Below are 11,956 nucleotides of genomic sequence, written 5' to 3'. Positions count from 1 at the left end.
AGATAAAAAGTGTTTCTCAATGAATATGTGGTTAGTGAAAAAAATAGAGTTGAATAATAAAGGCACTTTACCGGGTTGGTTTAGGCTGTAGTCCTGGTTGTTGATGAGGTAGAGGAACTCCTCGCAGGTCTTGTGCTCTAACAGGGGGCTCTCGTGCATGCAGAGGTCAGTTAGAAGGGCCACCGCCTTCTCACACACCATGTCATGCTCCTTGCCGACGGCGCTCATGCTCCTAGACGCATCCTCAGCGTGGCGCCGTGACGGGCTCCTCCGGAGGGATCGGTACACACGAGCTCGCAGAGCTGCACCCTCGTGTCCACATGAGCGCTGGGCTGTCTCTCAAGTAGATGTCTCTGAGCGTGTGTGCCAGAACATCTTCAGCACCGAGATATGAGTGTGTCAGTGATTGTGTGCGTACAAAGACTGTGCAGTACGTGTGTGTGTGTGTGTGTGTGTATATGTGTGTATGTGGGTGCGTGAGTGGATACAATAAGTGTATGTGCGCGAATGCGTGGGCTTAATGATTCATTTGTGCCCTCGGGTGTCCCAGAAGCAAGGATTGTTGCATCACATTAAAATCTGGAGCTCAACAATGGGGACGCAACAGATGAGACCAGCAGTGCGATGAAGTCGTGTGGAGTGGAGTGTGCGCACACACACACACACACACACACACACACACACAAACTCCCCGTCACTTTTCTCTCCCTTTGCTATGTAATGAAAAACTCTTGTCTCTGTTTTTCGTCTCACCAGTAGGTTTGTTTTTCTCAGGTCGACCTCCCCCCAAGGTGTACGTATCCCTCTTGGCACTTGTACCCCAGAGCTCTGCACCTTCTTTATGAGAAGAATGTGTTCTAGCTGAGAGTATATGAGCTTGTGTGTATGTGTGTTTGTGAGACATTCAATAAATTGCTATTATCTGAAGCCTATTTGTCACTAAGCAGCTGTGACTTCGTTTTTGGTAGGGTTCAAGTGGCTGTTGTTAAATGGCAGACTAATAGAAAATGCGCCTCTGTTTGCAAGGATGCTCTATCTCATGATTTAAAGGTGCAATCCAGCTTTTTTTCGTGAAGAGTTTCCCTTAAATGAGAATTGCGTAAACCGGAATATTTACTTCACTATAATTGAAGGGTCGAATTATTATTATCATTTCTTTTTAAAGACAGAAGCCATACACAAAGCTCATAGAATGCTTAGGAGAACAGGCAGATATCATTAAAACTAGGATAGCCTAAATTCAGTGAGGTCAAACCCAGGGCATCTAGCTAGAAATAGCACGCAAAAAAAAGCTCAGAAACGCAAGATTACTGTCATTGAGTCTTTGCTATGAGATGAGACAAAGAAACAGTAGATAGAGAGAAATAACTCAAAGTGAAACACAAAACAGCCGAACACATTAGGGTAATAAACCAATGATGAGACAGGATGGCGGTGGACAGGTCTAGTGCTGAAACAAAAGCACGGGGCCACGACATAGACAAAAGCACAAGACAAAACAAATCAGCAGCACCCTGACTTCTCTGTTAGACAGAAAACTAATGCATTTCACCTCCTGTTGTTTCAGTAGTACGGAGAGAAAATGATATCTTGAGTCATACATCTTTTTTTTATAGGACCATTAAGCAATGCACTCTTTTAGTCACACTTTCTCTCTATGATCTTGTGACGATGATCAACTCATGCAATCTCTTTTTTTTTCTTTTTTTTATTCTTAGCTCTTGTTAATACTCAATAGTATTATATTTGCCCTTTAATTAGATTATTCCCACACTTGACACATGGATGTTCCACAATATTAATTAGTAAAATAAATAAAAAGTCATATTTTTCTTAGGTAATAAAATATTTGAATAATTTAAAAACCTTTTGGTGTAACAGCATGCCCTGTTGTATTTTAATCTTTAGTCCAAATAGTGAATCTTTGTAGGTCCAAGTTTTCTTCTTCTGTCTAAGTATGATTTATATTCTGAATTTAATTCATTAAATCCCACATGCATATGCATGTTCCTTTGTTAATTTAATTGTAAAAAGATTTACTTTGACATAGGTATATAATATATATTAGGGGTGTACATATACATATTCGTACACATACAGTATATACCAAATGCAATCTTTTATGCATGGAACATAGTTAAAATCCAGAGTTCCATCAGCAATGTATTAAGTTTGTTAAGATTCTCTGTCTAGCACTTTGAGTGCATTTTAAAAAATTGATTATTATTATTAAACTTCAAAAATACCAAGGTATACCAAGGTTATAATTCCAAGGGTAGAAACATTTTAAATAGATAAAATGCAGTTTCCCTGTGGCTACTCACTTTGTACACTTTGTACATAAGATTTGTTTTGTGCATGCTTGAAAAAGCTAAAGAATCCATACCACTAGCACACGCATACACACACACACACACACACACACACACACACACACACACACACACACTTACATGCACATCTGTATTACCCAATCGGGGTCTAACATATGTAAACTATTGAATTAAATGTTTCCATTTATTTAATTTTATTTAATCAATTACTCTATATAATCAATATAATAAAAAAAGATTTGATTTGATTTATTAATTTTTTTTATTATAAAATATTATTTATTTTATTATTTAACCAAGCAGGCATTTTATTGAAAACATTTTTTTAAATGTAAACTGTTGTTATGATGTTATTATTAATAAACTGTGTTAATAAAAAATGACAAGCAATCTTATGTTTTGCTTTTCCTCCCCCATCTGTACCAAAATTTAACCGCACATCGACTTAAAACCCGTGGTACGTACCAAACAGTGAATTCCCACTTTAGCATGAATAACAGCTTAACACACTCTTGGCATCTACGCAGTTCATTTCTCCAAACAAAGAAGAGTTCATTTCTTTCTTTTTAAATATTTGGATATTTCGTTTTGACCTAGTGATCCAGTTTAACTGTTTGCTCTCTATACAGTTAATAAAGAGCTTAGATACCTGCTTTGGGGTCATTGTGTTGTTGTATAGTGAAATTGTTTTCAATTAGCTGCATCTTAAATTGCATTTTGATGAAATATGGAATGGTAGCCATGTTGGGTCAGTATTCATTTCACCTACATTTTACTATTTGACCTGCATTTAACATACATTCTTATAAAAAGTTAGCATGTTCTCCAAATATAAACAAAAACTTTATATACATGCTACATAAGGTTTGATAAAAAATACCATTAAATCACTGAGTTTGTTACATAAAAACAATAGGAAAAATCGTGTGTCTCTCAAAAACAATAAAACTTTTGACTGGCACTGTAAGCAATAAAGTTTCATCAGGCTTGATTTTTCGCATGGTTAATTTAATATTGCTCTTCTTTATTAACGTCTGAAAGTTCCATTAGCTGTGTAAAGTTTTCTGCTGACTAGTCAGGAGTTCTTCTTGGTTAATGAGCACCAAATCAGCTCAGTCAGACAGCCATGGATTCAAAGCTGTCGTCTTCGCCCACCGTGCCACTCTGGATGACCTCTAATGACCACCTGCTTTACAGCTCCTAGTGGTTATGCCATATATGCTATTACATGCAGATAGAGAGTCTCGAAAAAGTCTGGAACAAGTCTGGTTTTTCAGCTCATGCAGCTACAGAAGCGGGTTATTAAGGCTTTTTGATGTGTTGAGTCACACACTGTCAGTCTTTTTCTCAAGGTTAACACACACCACATAGGCAGCAGTGTGAGGGCTGATGTTCTCTTTGTCACTTTGTGTCAAATTGTGCTTTACACACTTGGATCTTCTTTCTTAGCTGTATGTAATATTCAAATTATAATCATCTTGGATCCAGCAGTGTCATTAATCAAAGCAGGTATAGTTCTAAATGTATGCCTGAGAATCTAAAGTACAGGCAACAACAACAAAAAACTAGCATTGTTCAAACATGCTGCTGCATACACACACTTGCCTTCAATAAATGTTGTGAATGCTGCATTTGACTTACCTTGGAAGTAAAAAATTTGGAATGGCATACATTTTCTTAATCGCAGCAATCCAAATTGCGGAAAAAAACAGTGTTTGCAGCAAAATCGCCTGCTAACTGTAATGAGTGATGTATATGTACATAGCCAACGTTGTAAATGTAATTATGCATGTATGTTGATTGATCTTAAGTGTAACACTTCATATTTTGACAGATATTTTGGGTTTAGTTTCAGTTTTGATCTTCAGGGAACTACTCTGGGTTCCTGAGTAGAAATTCCAAGTTGAAAGGGCATTCCATTTGTTTTATCCTGGTCAGAGGTAAGGAATTATGAATTGCAACCTCAAGTTAACAACAATCCAGCAAAAATCCAACATGCATACAGCCTGAGGTTGAAATTGGCTATTCACAACTTCTGATTGGAGAAAGAAAGAAAGAAAGAAAGAAAGAAAGAAAGAAAGAAAGAAAGAAAGAAAGAAAGAAAGAAAGAAAGAAAGAAAGAAAGAAAGAAAAAGAAAGAAAGAAAGTTATGCTAATAAAAAAGACAGTAAAAGCTAATTTATCTGGTTTCATAGTTATAAACGATTCTTCTATTATATCTAATGAATTACAACTTTACATTCAAGATAAACTTTTTCCTCATGAACGCTACGTTAATTATTAATAGCCTGATTTTGTAGAGGTCCAGGAAACAATCCAGGAGCAAATATTTAATTTTATCAGGTCATGAAAGGTTTAGAAGGCTAATTTGAGCAAAGGCTAAAGATCCTATGATTAGATATTTTTTCCTAGTGCTTCTGGTACCTAGTATTTCTCCTTGACATTGAGCTCTGGCTGGTCATTCATAAAGTATTAGCTGTATGTGTTGCTGAAGTTTTAGCAGAAATGTATTGATTCTAGCTGCTGTATTCCATTGGGAAGGGTGTAAAACAGCATTATTTCTGTCTGTAGGGATTACTTTTAATGTAGTACCCATACTATTGATTATACCAAAATGTAGTGTTTTGTGTATTTGTCCTACACTGTCTTGTGTTGTCTTTTGCACTGTCTTGTCTTGCACTGTTTACACCAGGTTGCACACGATGCACTTTATGTGATGAGGACACTTACTTTAGTCCTTCTGTTGTTCCTCTGTATTCTGTTATGTAGCTCTATGTTGGTTTATGCTGTTTTATGTAGCACCAAAGTTCCAGAGGAACGATGTCTCATTTCGCTGTGTACACAACTATACAGGGTTGAAATGACAATAAAAGCATTATCATTGGCCCAAAGTGATAACTCTTGCTATATATACCTTTATAGTGTTTCCTGAGTGTGTGGCATTGTAACACAGCCATGTTGGTTCAATTGAAAACTTTGTCCTGACTGATGCGAATTGAGCGTGAGAAGTCAGAGGTGGCAGGCATTAAGGTCGCTGCCAGAGCAATACAGCTCGGTGACACTTCGGTTTTTCATGCTCTCTTGAACGCCTGATGATTTTCTTCACCTTCCCGAGCTGTCTTTGTCAGTTTCCATTTCAATCACGTGTTCACCCGCTTCAAATACACCTCATGTTACCTTAGGAATTAAAGTCACTTTCATTCAGGATGGATCATCTCGGTTGAAGTTGCAAGACAGGTGCAATTAAATTGAAGTATATATTTATATATGCTGTCATCAATGGGACTAAAAATATATGGTGTGTGGGTGGTGATTTTAACAGCTTGGACATTTCTTGCACCTTGGACAATAAATTGGAAGGGTGTTACCTTGACATTGCCTTGATAACACATTAATCAGTATTAATCAGTATTGGCTGATATATTAGATGTAATGGAAAGAGCCTTCATAATCGTTTTAATAAAAAAATGAACTGAGCGTTCAATACCTTGTGCCTTTTTAAATCTAATAACTTGCAAGATGAGAATAAATGACAAGTTTCATGGTCACTTTGTAATTAATAATTACAATAATAATTGTAATTAATAGTTGTATTGTTTAAATCCATGTGAGGACAAAGTTGTATAAACCTTTAATACAGTCTTGGATCTTGGAACAGTTTCTGCATTGTTGCTTTATATAATATGCAATACTTATGAATGTGTTATAATGGCAGTAGGTGCTGTTAGTTTAAAAGGGCTAGTATGTTTTTTAGTAAACACAGTTTTTAACAACAATTAGCATTCTGAGAAATCATCTGCAATATTTTTCAGGCGAATGAATGACAATTTTGTATGAATTATTTATGACACAATGTGTTTTAATAAATAAAGGTGAGTTTAGATGTTTTTTAATTGCTGCTGTTTGAAAAATAAAAAAGGCAAGTCATAGAGGCAAATCGATTTCTAGATGTTAGAGATTGATTTGATTCATTTCCAGCTGTAGTCTAAATTCCACATTTTTAACAATGGACCTTGTCACAAGGGAGATTTGTAGAAATATAGAACTCTGCGTTAAAAATGAAGAAAATCGAAATTATTTTAGCATTAGAAATAACTTCAGGATCATGATCTAATCTGAACCCAGTCCTGGGAACATTGGTTACAATTTATTGAGATGCCCTTACATACAGGTATTCACATGTATGGTGGATTTTTATAGAAGCCAATCCACCTAAAAGGATGTTTTTTTTGGAGAAAGGAGGGAGGAAAAAACAAGTGTAATCCCATATGGACATAGAGAAGACGTTTTATTCCACAAAAACAAACTGTGCTAAACAAAAAATATTTTATTCCAAATTAACATTTTTCAGGAACAGTCTGTCCTGAGGTTTGGCCAGATCCATGGGACGTTCCTTGCTTTCATTACTATGAAAATATATGCAAGGCAAAGAAAATGCACTTCAGAGCTTGCAAGTGTTGAATTCTGTGGTAGTAGGTAATCAATAATTCTTGGTATGATAAAAAAATTGCTTTATATATCATTAAATAGTCTGAATCTATCAAACAACATGGGACATGTGGAGAATCCCAAGGATGTTCTACCTGCAGCTTTTTTAAAGGACAACAGAGTTTTTGTTAGGATATCAGAGCTAATCTTAACCCGACACAACCCCGTCAAGCCAACTTTGAAGAATGAAAGGGCACGGGAAAGGTATTAGACAGAATCCCTGTATCACTCTGCTGATTTAACCTCTAAGGACTTGCATTATCTGGAGAGGATCTTTTCCAAGGTTCAATAGGGCTATTTTGAACTTTAGATAACAGTAAGATATTTTTAGGCTGGAAACACAAAGGAAAACGTTTCTTCCTAGACTTGAATTCAACAACATTAAAGATATTAAGGAGGTAATCAAATACATTATTTGGATTAAAGGGATTAAATAAGTGTACATTTTGAATACTGTATATTTGACTACGAGTCTACACAAATCCTGTGGTAAAATACGTATAAGGGCATAGGCTAGCTAGCATGCTGTGTGTTACAAAATTGCTAAGCTAGCTCAAAAATAACTCAAAGGGCAAAGTGGATAACTGGGTCAAGTTTAAGTTTTATCTCAAAGGATTTTGAGCCAAAGCAAAGTGTTTCACGTTTGCTTAAAAAGTGTAGAGTTGTCATAATTGAAGATGCATCAATATGCAGTGAGAATCATTTTAGAATTGTTTCTGTAATTGTAACAAAATCGAATATTAAAATTCTAGGCCACCTAAAGATTTCAACTTATATTTTGAAGTAATTCTGAAATAACTGTCCACACTGAGCCACATTCGGTCAATTTCGATTTCATTTTGCATTCTAAAGGTTGCTCCATTGTGGAATCACCCACCCGATATTGGCGCAGTTACTTCCTAACAATTTAACACAGAGCTCATTCACTACTCCAGGTAATGCGGGTGCAATTTTGTTTTTCAATCAGTGTTAATACCTTTCATTCCCAGACAGGGTTGGAATAATGGCTCAGCTGTTAACTGTAGTCAGTCATGCAGTCCAGGTCAATTGAAAAGAAAAGAAAAGTTACAATGAGAGACTCGAGATGACTCTGTTTATCACTTGTCTGTGTGAAACTGTAACAAAACTGTAACACCGGAAAAAATACATTTTTAGTTATAATTACGTTAAAATTGAGATGGACTTAACACACATCCCTGTGGTGTCTGTGCAATGTCTAAGGGTTGTTACAGTGTAAGTACATGTATACAGCATGTTCTTGTCTGGGCTCACATATCTCTGGTTGCAAGTCTTATTACCATATAAGGAATAGTTTTTGCTCAGGTTATGTCCAGAATATATATTGTTTGTTTCTTGACTTGTAAATTGAATGAGGAAAATCACAGAGAGAGAAGGTTGGAGGATGTGGAGTTGGTGAAGCAGGATGTAGATAGGATTAGTAAGGAGGAAGTGAGAGCAGCGATTAAGAGGATGAAGAATGGAAAGTCGGTTGGACCAGATGACATACCAGTAGAGGCGTGGAGATGTTTAGGAGAGATGGCAGTGGAGTTTTTAACCAGATTGTTTAACAGGATTCTGGAAGGGGAGAGGATGCCTGAGGAATGGAGAAGGAGTGTGCTGGTACCGATCTTTAAGCATAAGGGAGATGTGCAGACCTGCAGTAACTACAGGGGAATTAAGTTGATCAGTCACACCATGAAGTTATGGGAAAGAGTAGTGGAAGCCAGGCTGAGAGAAGAGGTGACCATCTGTGAGCAACAGTATGGTTTCATGCCGAGGAAGAGCACCACAGATGCCTTATTTGCTTTGAGGATGTTGATGGAGAAGTATAGAGAAGGACAGAAGGAATTGCATTGTGTATTTGTGGATTTAGAGAAAGCGTATGACAGAGTGCCAAGAGAGGAGTTGTGGTATTGTATGAGGAAGTCAGGTGTGTCAGAGAAGTATGTAAGGGTGGTGCAGGACATGTATGAGGACAGTGTGACGGCAGTGAAGTGTGCAGTAGGTACGACAGACTGGTTCAGAGTGAAGGTTGGACTGCATCAAGGATCGGCCCTGAGCCCTTTCCTGTTTGCAGTGGTGATGGACAGGTTGACGGACGAGGTCAGACAGGAGTCTCCTGGACTATGATGTTTGCAGATGATATTGTGATTTGTGGTGAGAGTAGAGAGCAGGTTGAGAAGAGCCTGGAGAGGTGGAGATATGCGCTGGAGAGAAGGGGAATGAAAGTCAGTAGGAGTAAGACAGAGTACATGTGTGTGAATGAGAGGGAGGGCAGTGGAGTGATGCGGTTGCAGGGAGAAGAGGTGGAGAAGGTGGAGGAGTTCAGGTACCTGGGGTCAACAGTGCAAAGTAATGGAGAGTGTGTTAGAAGTAAAGAAAAGAGTGCAGGCAGGGTGGAGTGGGTGGAGAAGAGTGACAGGAGTGATTTGTGATAGTAGGGTATCTGCAAGAATGAAAGGGAAAGTTTATAGGACTGTGGTGAGACCTGCGATGTTGTATGGATTAGAGACAGTGGCATTGAGTAAAAGGCAGGAGGCAGAGCTGGAGGTAGCGGAGCTGAAGATGTTAAGGTTTTCGTTGGGAGTGACGAGGATGGACAAGATTAGAAATGAGTTTATTAGAGGGACAGCACATGTAGGATGTTTTGGTGACAAGGTGAGGGAGGCGAGATTGAGATGGTTTGGACATGTGCAGAGAAGGGACATGAATTATATTGGTAGAAGAATGCTGAAGATGGAGTCACCAGGTAGGAGGAAAAGAGGAAGGCCAAGGAGGAGGTTCATGGATGTGGTGAGGGAAGACATGCAGGTAGTTGGTGTGAAAGAGGCAGATGTAGAGGACAGGGTGGTATGGAGACGGATGATCCGCTGTGGCGACCCCTAATGGGAGCAGCCGAAAGAAGAAGAAGAAGTTTCTTGACTTGTAAATGTATGTCCCACTCCCACACTTCTTCCCTGATCAGCTTGGACACCATGGACATCGTAGATCACATCACAGCTCAAAGAGGACATTAGGAAACGTTTACAACAGCTCCCTAACACTGTATGTTATTGCAATTGTGTGTAATTTCAACCATGGTTTAAAGATTTATGTTGTATGATAAACATAATATGAATTACAAATACATTTAATAATATTTGGTACAAACTGCCCCATACTGTTGCTTAGAAACCAAGAAAATCCAAAAATATATACATTTCGGAGAATATTTCTTCTTTGCTTGCTCATAGTTTTGAAATTTTGATATAAACTTCCTAATTAGCATGTGATCCAGACTGCAGGTGCATGTATACGTTATAAAAATAGGCCTTACATGTGAACCTCTTGCTTTCACGTGGAAATGAGAGTTGTGTGCGACAAATCTCTGTGAAGTGATGAGGCCATGGCTGCAGGTGTTTAATCAAGCAGACCTACGGTCAGTTATTCAAAGCCATGCTAATCAACATCAGGCTTTCAAACATGCCCAAAGGGACAGATGTGTGTGGGGGCGAGACACACACACACACACACACACACACACACACACACACACACACACACACACACACACAGATATAGGAAAGATTGAATGTGTGCTTGTTTAAATTAGTCTTGTTGGAGGTGTATTAATTTTGAAAGACTTTTAAAGGCAGAATAAAAGAAGAAGCCGGGGAGTTCATACATAACCTGGACATGAATATATCACTGAAAACCACATGTAAAAAAAACATACCCAAAAAACTGTAACAAACAGGAAATAGGGCAGAGGTGCCCGAATATTTGCTACAAAGGGCCAAAATGCAAACTTGATTGAGGGCCATGGACTGAAAAAAAATGTTTTCTTGGGTCTAATTTATCATTTAACAATATTTCAAAAACAAATACTTACCGTAATTTTCGGACTATAAAGCGCACCCATATATAAGCCGCACCCACTGAATTTTACAAATATTTTTAATTTTAACATAAATAAGCCGCACCTGTCTATAAGCCGTACTTTACACAGGCTTTAACGAAAAGACACGTTACACACAGTGTAACTTCCTTTAAGAGCGGTATTTTGGGAATAGCATGCCACTGCATTTTTCTGGTATTACTGCGTGTGTTCAAGACGAGGATTATGTCCTTGTAAGTTTCTTTTACTAACCCGTAACGCTGTTGCCAAGAAAAATAAAAAAGCACGAGTTTTGGAAACCTGTCTGTGCTTATATGATTTCTGTTGCAACTGGAGTTAGCGGCGATCCCATGACCCAGAATTAACGTGCTACAACGGCTTGTATCTAAACAGTAGCCTACCAAGAAAGTCATTGTTCACTGTCTTCCTCTTTCCTTTCACAACTATTTCTCTCGGGAGTTTATCTTTTGGCATCGTCGTGCGTTTAAAAATCACCCGATGGAAGTTTTTTCTCCTGAAGCCGTGCAGCTCAGAACACAGGTGAGGTGCGTTTCCGTTCGGAAATGTCATTGGTCTAATGTTATGGGGTTCAGTTTTTTTGGCTTGAAGTTTGTGAAACCGGAAAAAAAACCCAGGAAAAAATAAGCCGCTTCGTTGTTTAAGCCGCAGGGTTCAAAACGTGGGGAAAAAATAGCGGCTTATAGTCCGAAAAATACGGTATATAGAAAACATGACAGTAATGTGATTAAATAATGGGTTTTATTTTAAAAGTTTTAGTTCAGTGACATTTATAGTACAATATAAAAAAAAAATCCAATTTATTGTAAAATAGAGTTCAATGCCTAATTTAGATATTATGTGACCTTGAATAAGAGATATTAAGCTGGTCCTTATTTATTTATTTAACATTTTATCAAATTTTTTTTCCTTTTTATACATGGCATGTCAGGACACATCAAGTGTCAGACTTGTAGTACTTGTTCTGAGCATCTTTGGTATAGATCCTGTACTTCTGATTAGGAACATCATTTACAACTTTTGACTTTTTTTTTCTTTTCCAGTGCTTGCTTACTTTAAATCACTTTATTTGTTTGTTTGTTTGTTTGTTCATTTTCCATTTAAACTTTACGCTTAGATAAATATGGTTCCTGGCACCTCATTTAAAACGATGACAGCTGATGAAAGTGGGCATGCCTTGTTTTTCACTGTAGATGTTCCCATTCAGAGAGGAAAAAAAAAAAGAAATGCTTCTGGACAT

General features: G+C 37.7%; 1 protein-coding gene across 2 annotated transcripts in view; it reads right to left on the bottom strand.

Moving 5' to 3' along the window:
* The window catches only part of syt6a (synaptotagmin VIa), a 74,551-nt gene extending 73,894 nt beyond the window's left edge, over positions 1–657 (bottom strand). Inside the window, exon 1 of one of the 2 annotated variants that reach the window (XM_046869374.1) lies at positions 72–657. In XM_046869374.1, the coding sequence (XP_046725330.1) occupies positions 72–228 (157 nt within the window). In that variant the 5' untranslated portion in view covers positions 229–657. The remainder of the gene's footprint in view (positions 1–71) is intronic. The other variant, XM_046869375.1, reaches the window with a different exon arrangement.
* Between the last annotated feature and the right edge of the window lie 11,299 nt (positions 658–11,956).

Source organism: Silurus meridionalis, chromosome 16 (assembly GCF_014805685.1).
Source record: "Silurus meridionalis isolate SWU-2019-XX chromosome 16, ASM1480568v1, whole genome shotgun sequence".
Taxonomy (NCBI): domain Eukaryota; kingdom Metazoa; phylum Chordata; class Actinopteri; order Siluriformes; family Siluridae; genus Silurus; species Silurus meridionalis.
Note: the sequence above shows the minus strand (reverse complement) of the source record. Positions and strands in the feature narration are given on the sequence as shown.